The sequence below is a fragment of the Psittacula echo genome (assembly GCF_963264785.1).
Source record: "Psittacula echo genome assembly, chromosome: 2".
Lineage (NCBI taxonomy): Eukaryota > Metazoa > Chordata > Aves > Psittaciformes > Psittacidae > Psittacula > Psittacula echo.
In genome coordinates this window covers 54,919,193-54,931,657 of record NC_137737.1, presented here as the reverse complement: position 1 = coordinate 54,931,657, position 12,465 = coordinate 54,919,193, and the positions used below count along the sequence as shown (strand labels likewise).

The following is a 12,465-nucleotide window of genomic DNA, read 5'->3' as shown; positions in this document are numbered from 1 at the left end:
TATGAAAACATATAAGTGGAGAGAGAAAGTGCAATTAGCAATCAGAAATGAAAGTAAAATAAATTAATTAAGACAGTAGAAAAATGTGAAGCTGTTGTCAGCTCTGGTATTTAAAACCAGAAAAAAGTGGAATTGCTTCTTTAAAGGAGAAAAAATTTGGATGGTATAAGGAGTTGAAAAGTATTATAGGAAAAATAATTAACCAGAGAGTTAAAGACATAGGAAAGTATGTTTTGGTTTGCGATCTAAGAAATGCTAGCAATCCTTTATATAGCTGTAACGAGAAATGCTGAAATCATCAATACTGAAATGGAGATAGTGGAGTGTTCAATATATACATATTTATTCTGAACTCAAAGTTAAATAATACAATCTTGCCATATAAAACTGAAAAATATTTCAGTATCTTCCCAATAAATCTAAGCAGCTGACTTCTGGTAACATCAAAGTAGCTGCTTGATAGCCTCTGAGTATTTAGCATTGAAAATTGTAAAGTACTAGGAAATATCAACAGAAAAATCTAATATCATGGTTATTTGTGAAGAATATATAGCATGACTTTAGCAATTACAGTTCTGTAATATTAATAACAATGTTGTTCAGAATGGAGGAGAGGCATGGAAATATGCAATGGCTAGAAAATGAGACAAAAAATTCAAATAGGTAGAGGCAAATCATGAACAGTGAAAAAACCCAAATTATTGAAACAATAATGAAACACAAGGTTTAGAGTTCATTTTTTCTCTTACAAAAAATAAAATAAAGACTGGCTATCTTTTTAATTTTTTATTTCCACACCACCATCTTAAGTTATGATAAGGAATTACTGTATACGCTTCCAAGAATAACTATGCAGAAAATGGGAATATTTTATTTAAAAATCCTTTCTGGTCTGGTAGTGTATGAAATTACCATAGTTACCAATTTGGTTGCTATACCAGCATTCTGAAAAAAATTACAGGAACAGTCTTTAGGAGAAAAAAAAAAAAAAAAGCGTTTCATATTAAAATGAATTTATCCCATTATTTTTAAAATATTAGGAAATACCAAAGTAAAATTATACTATGATAGCTTTGAATGTGTATTTTCTTCATTTGACTTACTGGTCAAAGAAGACTTACTGGAACATTCAGGTTATGATTGTCTGCTGACACAAATAAAATAAATTTTTGGATACCATTCAATAATCTCAGTTTCAATTCAATGAACACAGCTGTCATTTGTTTCCTGGGGAATAAATACTGCTCCCACCTCATCACTTTGTTCCTCTGAGAATGCCCTGAAATCTCTTAGGACTCTTAGAGCATTGAGGCCTCTCCGAGCTTTGTCAAGATTTGAAGGGATAAAGGTAAGAATACTGGAGGTGTGTGTGCGTATTCTCTAACAGCTGCATTTGAAGTTTTTGTGAAAATTGCACATTGAATCTCTATTTGGGACTTGATGGCATTAAGATGGTTCAGATTGCCTTCTTATATGTATGGCTGTTATTTTGAAGTAATTCTTAACATTTTCACAGAAATTTATAAGTACAAATGAAATAAGGAAATTGAATAATAATGTGCTACCACAAGGAATCATTATGTATAGTAATGTGAACACTGGAACATCTTTCTATGTTTCCAGTTTCATCTTGGCAGTTACCTAGACAGGCTCATGTGCCACATTTCAGGTTCTCCAGGGTGGATTTGAAAGACAACAATCCTTTCAAACTTAAATAGTGTGGGATTTTCTTAATAGGAGATTGTTGTATCTCGATTTTAAAATCTGCTGTAAGTGAACTGAATCTGAAAGTCAGTGGGGAGAAAGGCCATTAAGGACAGGAAGGAATCAGTTGCAAGCAGCCAGCATGGATTTAGGAAGGGAAATTTTTGCCTCTCAAACCTGATAGTCTTCTATGATGAGATGGCTGAGGGAGAGAAGAGCCATCTGTGGTCTCAGATATCTATTGTATTTAGTTTGGATTGGCTGAACTGCAAAGTTCAATATGCAGAGATCATTGGGATCTTCACAGAGTGGTGAAGAATGGTGAAAAAAAAAAAAAAGATAATAGTCCTCAAATTCCCACTGGAAACAATCATGGTCCTGCCTTTCACCATTAATGAACTGGATTTGGGACTACAAGTTCTTATCACTGCTTGTGTCAAGTCCCTTGGTGTCACCAGCACAAGCTCCAAAAGCTGGAATACCATTTTCACTGGTACCATTTCTGGAAGAGGCTTACTGGTCATCCTGGGTTTGTATTTTCCTTTTCCTCAAGTAAGTCTAAATGAAGGAAGACTGCTGACCAAAACAACTTAGTCTTCTGGAAGCCAAACTTTCTACTTTGTGTACTGTGTGCAGTCAGTTTCCAGTGGTTATTGGGTGAGGTTCACTTTCTTAAGTAGAGTAAGTTGTTCTCTTGCAAACCCCCTCCAAGATTAGAGAAAGGGATATTTATGCTATTACGGTAAAAAATAGGCTAGAGTGTACCCTCAGCAAGTTTTCTGATGATACGAAGCTGGGGGGAATGAGCGATGCACCTGAGGGTTGCGTTGCAATTTAGCAGGACCTTCATAGGCTGGAAAAGTAAGCAGAGAGAAACCTAATGAGGTTCAACAAGGGCAAGTGTAGGGCATTGCACCTGGGGAGAAAGAACCCCAAGTATCAGCACAGGTTGGGGGCTGACCTACTAGAGAGCAGTTCAGCAGAGAAAGACCTGGGAGTATGGGTGGATGGGAAGTTGACTATGAGCCAGCAGTGTGCCCTTGCAGCCAGGAGGGCCAATAGTATCCTGGGGTGTGGCCAGCAGGTCAAGGGAGGTGATCCTACTCCTCTACTGGACCCTGGTGAGGACACATCTTGAGCACTGTGTCCAGTTATGGGCTCCTCAGTGCAAGAAAGTCAAGAAACTACCAGAGAGGGTCCAGCAGAGGGCCGTAAGTATGTTTAGGGGTCTGGAGCAACTCTCTTATGAGGAGAGATTGTGGGAGCTGGGCATGTTTAGTCTGGATAAGACTGAGAAGGGATCTCATTAGTGCATATAAATACCTCAAAGGTGGATGCCAGGAGGATGATGCCAGACCCTCTTCAGTGGTGCTCAGCAACAGGACAAGGAGCAATGACCATAAGCTAAAACACAAGAAGTTTCACTCTAACATAAGGAAGAACTTAGCGTTGAGGGTGGCAGAGCACTGAAACCGATTGCCTAGGAGGATTGTGGAGTCTCCCTCTCTGGAGACATTCAAAACCCACTTGTACGCGTTCCTGTGTAACCTGCTTTAGGTGGTCCTGTCTTGGCAGGGGGGTTGGAGTAGATGCTTGCCAGAGGTCCCTTCCAACCTTAATAATTCTGTGATTCTGTGAACCCATTCCCCTACCCCTTAGGTACTACAGACTCAGAATCTTATGTATTTGTTTTACCCAAAGATAATTCTGGCTGCCATCTGGTTTACTTCCTTCCTCAAAAAGGCAAGATAGACACTGCAGGATTACATGTTAAGACAAGATTGAAGTTGAGCTGAAAGCAGTTTTATATTTGTCATCTACTAGTTTTTATATGGGTGAGAATCTGGAGTAGATACAGAAGAAGAAAAAATAAATGTTTTTCTGGGAAGATGTTCAATTGAACGTAAATAATCCATTCTTTTCATTCATTTTATTTGTTTAAGGTTGTTGTGAATGCACTCTTGGGAGCCATACCCTCAATCTTGAACGTTTTGCTCGTCTGTATTGTCTTCTGGCTCCTATTTAACATTGCAGGAGTAAAATTACTTGGAAAAAAATTTTGGAAATGCACACTCTCAGAAGGAAGTATCTGTTCAGTTTGGAACAAAAAAGATTGTAGTCGCTGTAATGGCACATGGACAAATAGTGATGTGAACTTTGATAATGTTGGGATGGGATACTTGGCTCTCCTCCAAGTGGTAAGTTCTATAAAAACATGCTCATTTTTTTTTCTTCAAGGAAATGAGTTGAGCAGCCCAGCCATGTGATACCACTGTGCTTCTGTTTATCTCACTGAAATTGGGGGATTTTAGCTTCCATAATATTTTTCTTATCTATAAGCTGCTCAGTTCTTCCTAAAGAACACTTAAGAAACCTTGTGTTAAAATCAAGCACTGTATTACATGGCTTTTCAGTTTTGTTTTTATTTTGATTAATATACTAAGCCTGAAATAGTCTGCAGGTTACTGGATTTAAAATTATTCTCATTTTCTTTAATAAAAGTTAGTTCAGAGTGGATAAGAATGAAAATGCACAATGCAATTTGTATTTCTATATTTTATTTTATTGTATAAGTCATAAAGTATTGGGATGCTAATTTATTGGTCTCCCTAATACCACAACAAAGCAGAGAAAGACATTTTTAAATGTGATTGTTATCCCTGTATCTTTCCTAAAGAAGTTCATTGCTGTATATTCTCCAAAGTGTTCCACGATTCTGCAGAGCTGCTAAAAATTGCAGGAAGATATTGTCTGCTGTTTTCTTAGAAATTGTTTTTACACTTTTAGGATATATTTGCTAGTTAGGCTGAATCTTGTCCTGCTTTTTCAACAAGCAGGAAATTTACAAAAAAATTAATTTATGGTTTTTTTTCCAGGCAACTTTTAAAGGTTGGATGGATATTATGTATGCAGCAGTGGATTCTCGTCAGGTATGTCACTAAAATGAAATTTTAATTCTTTTCCCTTCCCTTCTTTCCTTTTCTATCCATACCATTCATTTTTCAGCTTTATTTACAATATCAAAAATACAAGCAGATGAATGCATCAAACTACACAGTGAAATGATAATCCTTGGAGTACCAAATATCTGGAATTTAGAGAAGAGAAAACTGGACAAAATGGAGTGATAACACACTAAAACTTACTATATCGAGAAGGCAGACGGAAGAGGCTGCAAGTTTTGGACAAGTCTGTTTTGGGAACAGAGTTCAGAAAATCTAGGAGGGAATGTGCATGCATCTTTAGCAGTTATTTCTGGAGCTTTTCTTCCCCATTTCCATGTGCTGTTTCTCACTGTCTCGTTAGTACAGTGTCTCTTAACTTTTCTATGTTTAAATTTATTTGCATTTTCCTTATTCATTCAAGCACTATATGCTTCAATGTGTTGAATTAGCTGCTAATTAAAAAGTTTGTTCTTTTTAGGGCGGATCGTAGTGAGCGAGATTTTCAAAATTGCATCTTGTCTGAGACAGTGTTCAAGGGGTTGGAGGTTCACCGTTATGTTTAGTCTGAGCTGTTGTTCTATGTAGGAAATTCACAGTATCACTTCTGATTGGAACTGTTCATTTACTACTTAAGTAGTATTAAATTTGCTAGAGCTGGATTGGGCTATGGATCTTTGTAATTATCTTTACAAACAGTAACAAGACAGAACAAGACAGTTCTACTTACACATCTAAATAAAGGTTTCAATATATAGAAATAGAATTTTTTATTATAAATTGAAAATTATAAAGTTGTGATGATCTGATTTTTACCAATATTATTTTTCTGTTTTGATTTTTTTTTTAACAGATAGATGAAGAGCCAAAGTTTGAAGCATTCTCAGTCATGTATATGTATTTTGTGATTTTCATTATTTTTGGATCTTTCTTCATGCTGAACCTTTTCATTGGAGTGGTAATCAGCAATTTTAACCAACAAAGGAGAAAGATAAGTACTACATGAGCTAATTCAGGGTCTCTAGTAATCCCAATTTCATTGTGTGAATGTTAGTTTGACATTGTCATGGTTTGAAACAACTAAGTCCCATGCAGATGCTAGCACCACCCCCCTTCCCTCCTCCCTGGAGAGATGAGGAGGAGAATCAAAAGAATGTAAATGCCATGAGTTGAGATACGAACAGTTTAATAACTAAAATAAAGTAAAATATACTACTACTAATAATAGTAATGACGAGGGGACTAACAAGCAGAGAGAATATTAAACCAAAAGGGGAAAGGAAAAAACCAACAATAACAGCAGTGATGCACAGTACAGTTGCTCAACACCTGCTGACTAATACCCAGCCCCACCCAAGCAGCCATTGGTCCCTTCTGTGTAACTCCCCACAATTTATACACTGGGCATAAAGTGCTGTGGTGTAACCTTTTTTTTTTTTTTTTTTTTTTTACATAAACTTGTTGGTGTTTATTTAGTTGACTGCTTTAAACTTCAGCTAAACAACGGTATTTTTTTCCTTTACTTAGGTGGAAAAGATCTATTTTTGACTGAGGAACAGAAGAAGTATTATAATGCCCTAAAAAAACTGGGATCAAAGAAACCACAAAAGCCCATCCCAAAACCATTGGTGAGACCATCTTAGGTAGAATACAATAAAGAGACAAAGATGGTGACCATATTAAAACTCAGGCATTTGGGATGAAATTCATGTTAGAACCCACCATCTTCCTCATTCAATATAGTGTTTACATTTTACTCTCTATTTCTTAAATCCATCTAATGCAGCCTTTCTTTGTGGGCGTTAATGAAAGAATTTCACAGCCTGTTTATCACCTATTCAAATGTACAAATTATTTGTAAAGGTTCATGTTAAATATTTGATAATCATAAATCCATGATCATATGTCCATATGATCTTGACATTTGAGTTTCATGATACTGCTTCTGCAACTAGATTGGATTATTATTGCAAGTGAGAATAAATAGGGAGTAGTACATGTCAAATGGCTGTTTCTTACTTTCAAATAATCTTACGCTTTATTTCATATAGGTTCTTAAATTTAAGTCCAAGCCTGGGTTCACATAGTAACTACTCAGAGGTTTTCTTGATTATGACATTTTAGTTCAAATTGCTTATCCTAAAATCTCTGCTTCAATAACTAATTCTATTAAAAGAGCAATCATAACGTACTCTGAATGCTTTCCTCCTGAATAATTATTTTCTAAGGAAATGTGGTTGCATGATGCCTGTAAATATTTCTCCAAATACTCTTTTCTTCAAAGGTCTAAAGAAATGACCTAAAAATGCTTGTAGGAGCTTATAGTTAAGTTTATATTCTCTTAAATTCTCTTTCTAAGCATAAGTTACTGATTTATATTCGAATGTAGTGTGAGTCTTCAAGTAGCATTAAACAGCTCTTCTCATTCTCTCTGCAGAACATGTTCCAAGGATTGCTGTTTGATATAGTATCACACAAAGCATTTGATATTACTGTTGCAGTTTTCATCTGTCTAAATATGGTCATCATGATGGCAGAAAATAACCAGGACAACGTCAAGAATGTTCTTAATAAAATCAACCTGTTTTTTGTGGCAGTGTTTACTGGGGAATGTGTCATAAAAATACTAGCCTTAAGACATTACTTCTTCACCTGTGGCTGGAACATATTTGATTTAGCTGTTGTGATCCTTTCACTAGTTAGTAAGTATTAATCATTATTAGATCAGGTAATGTGTCTTAGCAATACTAAGGCAAATTTCAGTATGAAGTAACCACTTATGTATCTGATAAACAAATTCCAGATCCATTGTACTTTTTCGAACCATATGCTGAGTGATCCTTTCTAAAAGGATTTATTGTTTTTCATTATATTTTTGCAGAGTGCTAGAAGGTAAATGGACAGTTTTCAACTTTTTACTTTTTTTTTTTTAAGTGTGAGATTTATTGAGTAATTAATAGAACAGGAATTTAATGACTAACGTATTTTCTAAGTTACTGTACTTAAATTTTTCTCTTGATGTTTTTATGCCTTCAATTTACATGTAATCACCTTAACCATTGCTTTCACAGTAAAAGCAAATTCAGGTTAAAAATACATTTGTATGAAAAATGGAAAAGATTTATTTTATTTTCCAGGACTTTCTTTTAAGAAAGCAGATCCTGAGGACTGATTTCGAAAGCTCAGGAAAATTTAATTGCTCAGCACCATTCTAAATCTGGGCCACTACTGGTGACTGTGAAAGTCATAAGAACTGGCTTGGTTTTATTTTGCTTTTCAACTAAGACTAAATGCATATCATTTCCTCTACAAAGGTTCATATATAGCTTTAGTTTCTTGTACAATTTATTTGGTCTGTGCTTCCTACCAAGCTCAGGTTATGTCATAGAAAAAAGGATGATCTGAGTTCTTTGCCTCATCCCTAAGCACAGTTCCCCTTTGCTATCCCATGCAACCGAGAAAAATTGCTTGGATGGCGCTTTGAGCAACTTGGTCTAGTGGAAGGTGTCCCTGCCAATGGCAGGTGGGCTGGAACTAGATGACCTTTAAGGTCCCTTTCAAACCAAGCAGTTCTATGGTTCTATGAAAATACTGACTTCTTAAGTCCTCTGTTTGTAATCACTTACATTACTACTGTATAATTATTCTGATAGTAGGATCATAGAATGAGGTGTGATGAAGGATGAATACTGAAAGACAGTTTTCCTTTATTTTCTTCTTGCTCTTCTCTGATCTCATTCAAGTACCAAGCATTAGTAAAAGCCTCACATTTAGCATGTGGCTTATGCCTGTAGAAGAAGCAGCAATTAGACAGCAGCTAGAAGACAAGCCCCATAGCTTCCAGCACAGGAGCTGAATGGATTTTAAAGGATTTTTTAGTACTTAAGCAATGTGTAATTTTATCCCCTGAATTAGAGAAAACTGGGAGAATGCAGTTGCCAAACTATATGAAATCTTGATACCTCTTCAATGTTTAAAGTTACTACAATTTTTCTTCCTTTTCCTAAGCTCTTTTGTAAGCAATTCCAATATTGATGATAATATTTTTGGTGAAAGTTTTGTAATATGCTCAATGTTATTTTCAACACCTGAAGCATAGCATATAGCAAAATAGACCTAAATAGGGAATTTCACTGATATGGCTTGACAACATTCTGTTTTTATTTTAATTTCAAAGGTACTGGACTTGCTGAAGGCTTTCATACTTTGTTCTCCCCTACACTTCTGAGAATTTTTCGTTTGGCAAGAATTGGCCGAATCCTGAGATTAATTCGACAAGCTAGAGGAATTCGAGCTCTGCTTTTTGCCTTACTAATGTCTCTTCCTGCTCTGTTCAACATTGGTCTTTTACTTTTTCTGGTTATGTTCATTTATGCCATTGTGGGCATGACAAACTTTGCCTGTCTTGGCTGGGAAGGTGGGATTAATAACCTTTTCAACTTTCAAACCTTTGATAGTAGCATTCTCTGTCTCTTCCAAATTACAACATCAGCTGGCTGGGATGGTCTTCTGGCCCCTCTATTAAAAGAATCTAATTCATGTGCTCCCAACTTAAATTTAACAAGTGAACAGAAAAAAAATTGCAAAAGTAAGGAGGTTGGTATTTTTTATTTTGTAAGCTATGTCATTATATCATTTCTTATTGTTGTAAATATGTACATAGCTGTCATTTTAGAGAACTTCAATGTTGCCACTGAAGAAAGCACAGATCTTCTTTGTGAGGATGACTTTGATATGTTTTATGAGACCTGGGGAAAATTTGATCCTCAGGCAACACAGTTTATTGAATATTCTGCTCTTTCAGACTTTGCAGATGCTCTGGCAGAACCCTTACGCATTCCAAAGCCTAATAACATTCAGCTCATATCCATGGACCTCCCTCTAGTTAGTGGAGATAAGATCCACTGCTTGGATATCTTGCTTGCTTTCTCTAAAAGGGTTTGGGGAGAATCTGGAGATTTGCGTGATCTTGAAATGCACATTGAAGAAAAATTTATGGCTGATGATCCAGATAAAACTTCTTGCAAGCCAATTACTACTACCCTTAAAAGGAAACAAGAGGAAGTATCAGCTCGTATTATTCAAAAGGCCTTCAGGAGGTACTTGGAGCAGCGCTCTTCTAAAAAGAAACCTTTCTTATACCATCGTAAACACTACAACAGTGCTGTCTTTGAAGAAGGAACATGTGAGAAAGAAAGTCTTATTTCATCAATGCTTAATGAAGATAATGGTAGGAAGCTAGACAAATCATGTACGACATCTTCCATATCTCTCCCTTTATTTTATGATGGTATTGCTGAAACAGATAGCAATAATGTGGATACATAAGGTTGCACCAGGCTGCAGCATTTTTGACTAAGCCAGTATCAGTTATTTTCAGATGGAGAAATAATCAGATGGAGCATAATACTTTACATTCTGAATAATGCTGGCAGCCTTTAAGTATTGTGATTGTGCTATTTTGCAAATGCTCCTTGAAACAATTAGGATTTGAACAACTATGTCAAATATTAGAGGAATATCAAACTATGGAATTTTTTTTTCTCAGCTACTGGAGTAGGTGAGTTAATTTTTACAGCAGTTGGTTTTTGTGTTACTTCATATTTCTGTGTTTACAGAAGTAACCTGTAGATCCGTTGTAACTGTAAAAACAATGTAATGTAGACATTGTTCTACACAAGTCTGTAGAAGAATGTGTATCTCTTTAGAGATAAAGCCTGGTTTGAAAAATTGGTTATTGTAGTAAAATAATTACTGCATTTTATGTAAAAGAGCTTATTCAAGACACTTGAGTATAATCAATCACAATCAATTTCTATGTTGCTTGGGACCATCTTTCTCCTAGTACCTTTGGATGGATTTGTTTATTCTTAAGAATTTTTGAGGTGTCTTTATATATGCACCTAAGTGAATTTAGCATATCATCCTCAGGTGTCTCTGCTTAAAAATTGTATGTGATTTGTTCTATGTATCATTTGGTGAACGACAGTTGTGATCATAATAGTTACCAAAATCAAAGGGTGTTATGCAGGAGGTATTGTTTCAGAAAATCTTTGGAGTTGTTGTACATACATTTCATCTGTATACTTCATCCAAATGTGATAGAAAGTATTACTTAGTCATCTGAAAAAGAGTTCATGGTATATCTTACAAGACAACATTTGTTAAAGTTAGAGGAAGCATTTATTTCATTGGTTTTGGAAAAAACCCTCACGTATGAACAATGTGTATTAGTATTACCTTTACTGTTTTTTTGCAGTTTAGGTTGGTCAGCTGAAGTGTCATGGTGGCCTCAGAACTAGTGAAATAGGACTATTAGATTCTTCAATAAAAGTGTTCAGATGTTTAACATATTTTTTGTCTCTTTTGTAAGGGGTATGTTCAGTTTCAGTTTGTTACAAGACATTATTAGAGGGGTAAAACCACAGTAGTATAACTTAAAAAAATAGCTACCTATAAAGTATAAGAAAAGTGTAAGTGCTTTCCTTTTTTCAGGGAATCAGAACAGATTTAGCATTTTTAGGCAACCAATAGCAGGAACAATAAGGTAATTGCTCAATTTCTACTGTAATATTCTTTGTTAAATACTATTAAAATATGAGAGATATAGTTAAACCTAAGCTGTCTGCAGGAAAAAATAAAGACACATGAAATCTGAGAGTTAAATAGTTCAGCTACAATATGATTTGAACTGGCTTTATTATTTCCAGAACCTGCTTCTGTTCAGAAAAAAAAGTTGATGAAGAAAGCGTGCAGGCCTGTTTGGATAACTCAGTAATTAGCACTCAGTGTCTGCAGCACTGGGCAGTGGGAGGGAGAGACACTTGATGGGGCTGCTTCAGACCTGCTTCTGCCCAGCTTGGATTCCTTTTGTGCCTGTCCTATGTAGTGATACTTTTGAGCTAAAACTATTTATTCTGTTGGGTGCAAGCTGGAATGAGCCTAGAGCTTTTGTTCAATGATCAGACACCATTAGATGGCAGCATTTACTACGTTTTAGAATACAACCAGTCTGAAGAAATGTCAACTTGTGTGTCAGCCGGCCTGTAGGTATAAAATTAATTGTGAATAACATGTAAAGGAGGGGCACGAAGACGATCAGAGGACTGGAGACAGGCTGAGAGAGATAGGGATGTTCAGCCTGGAGAAAAGAAGGCCCTGGTGAGACATTAGAGCAGCTTCCAATGTCTAACAGGGCCAAAATAGAAATCTGGAGAAAAACTTTTCACAATAGCAGATAGGGATAGAAAAAGCGGGGATGGCTGTAAGCTGAAAAAAGGTGTATTTAGATTATATATTAGGAAAAAGTTCTTCACTCTGAGGGTGGTGCGACACTGGAACCAGTTGCCCAAAGCAGTTCTGGCTGCTGCATCCCTGTCAGTGTTCAAGGTCAGCTTGGATGGGGCTTGGAGCAACCTGGTCTAGTGGAAGGTGTTCCTGCCTAGAGCAAGACATTGGAACTGGATGATCTTTAGTGTCTCCAACAACACAAATCATTCTGTGATTCTATGATTCTATAAAACGGTGCCACAACCCTGGTTTTCTGTCCTGGGCTTTCAATCTAGCCCCAGGCTTCAGTAGGTGCTTGTTTTCTGACTCTTCTGTTTTTTGCATATGACAGATTGGCAGAATCCTGTGTGCTTGGATCTTCCAGTGGGATAGTTTCCAGCACGCCTTTATAATACCGTAGCAGGAAATGTTTGTTAGGAGAGAAATAAGAGTTCTTTGCTCTTGCATATTGGAAAATAAAGAAAGACTGGAAAATCCATATGAAAGAATTTTAAACACCAATAATAATCTGTAACAAAATGTCTTTCTT

At 36.1% G+C, this 12,465-nt stretch overlaps 1 protein-coding gene across 1 annotated transcript in view; it reads left to right on the top strand.

The window, feature by feature from the left end:
• LOC308216930 (sodium channel protein type 5 subunit alpha-like) overlaps positions 1–9,974 on the top strand; it is a gene marked incomplete at both ends in the record, with an annotated part of 43,706 nt that extends 33,732 nt beyond the window's left edge. The window contains 7 exons of the mRNA XM_080609632.1: positions 1,214–1,348; positions 3,648–3,902; positions 4,581–4,634; positions 5,500–5,641; positions 6,174–6,274; positions 7,084–7,348; positions 8,824–9,974. Coding sequence (XP_080465758.1) covers positions 1,214–1,348; positions 3,648–3,902; positions 4,581–4,634; positions 5,500–5,641; positions 6,174–6,274; positions 7,084–7,348; positions 8,824–9,974 — 2,103 coding nt within the window. The remainder of the gene's footprint in view (positions 1–1,213; positions 1,349–3,647; positions 3,903–4,580; positions 4,635–5,499; positions 5,642–6,173; positions 6,275–7,083; positions 7,349–8,823) is intronic.
• Positions 9,975–12,465: the final 2,491 nt, after the last annotated feature.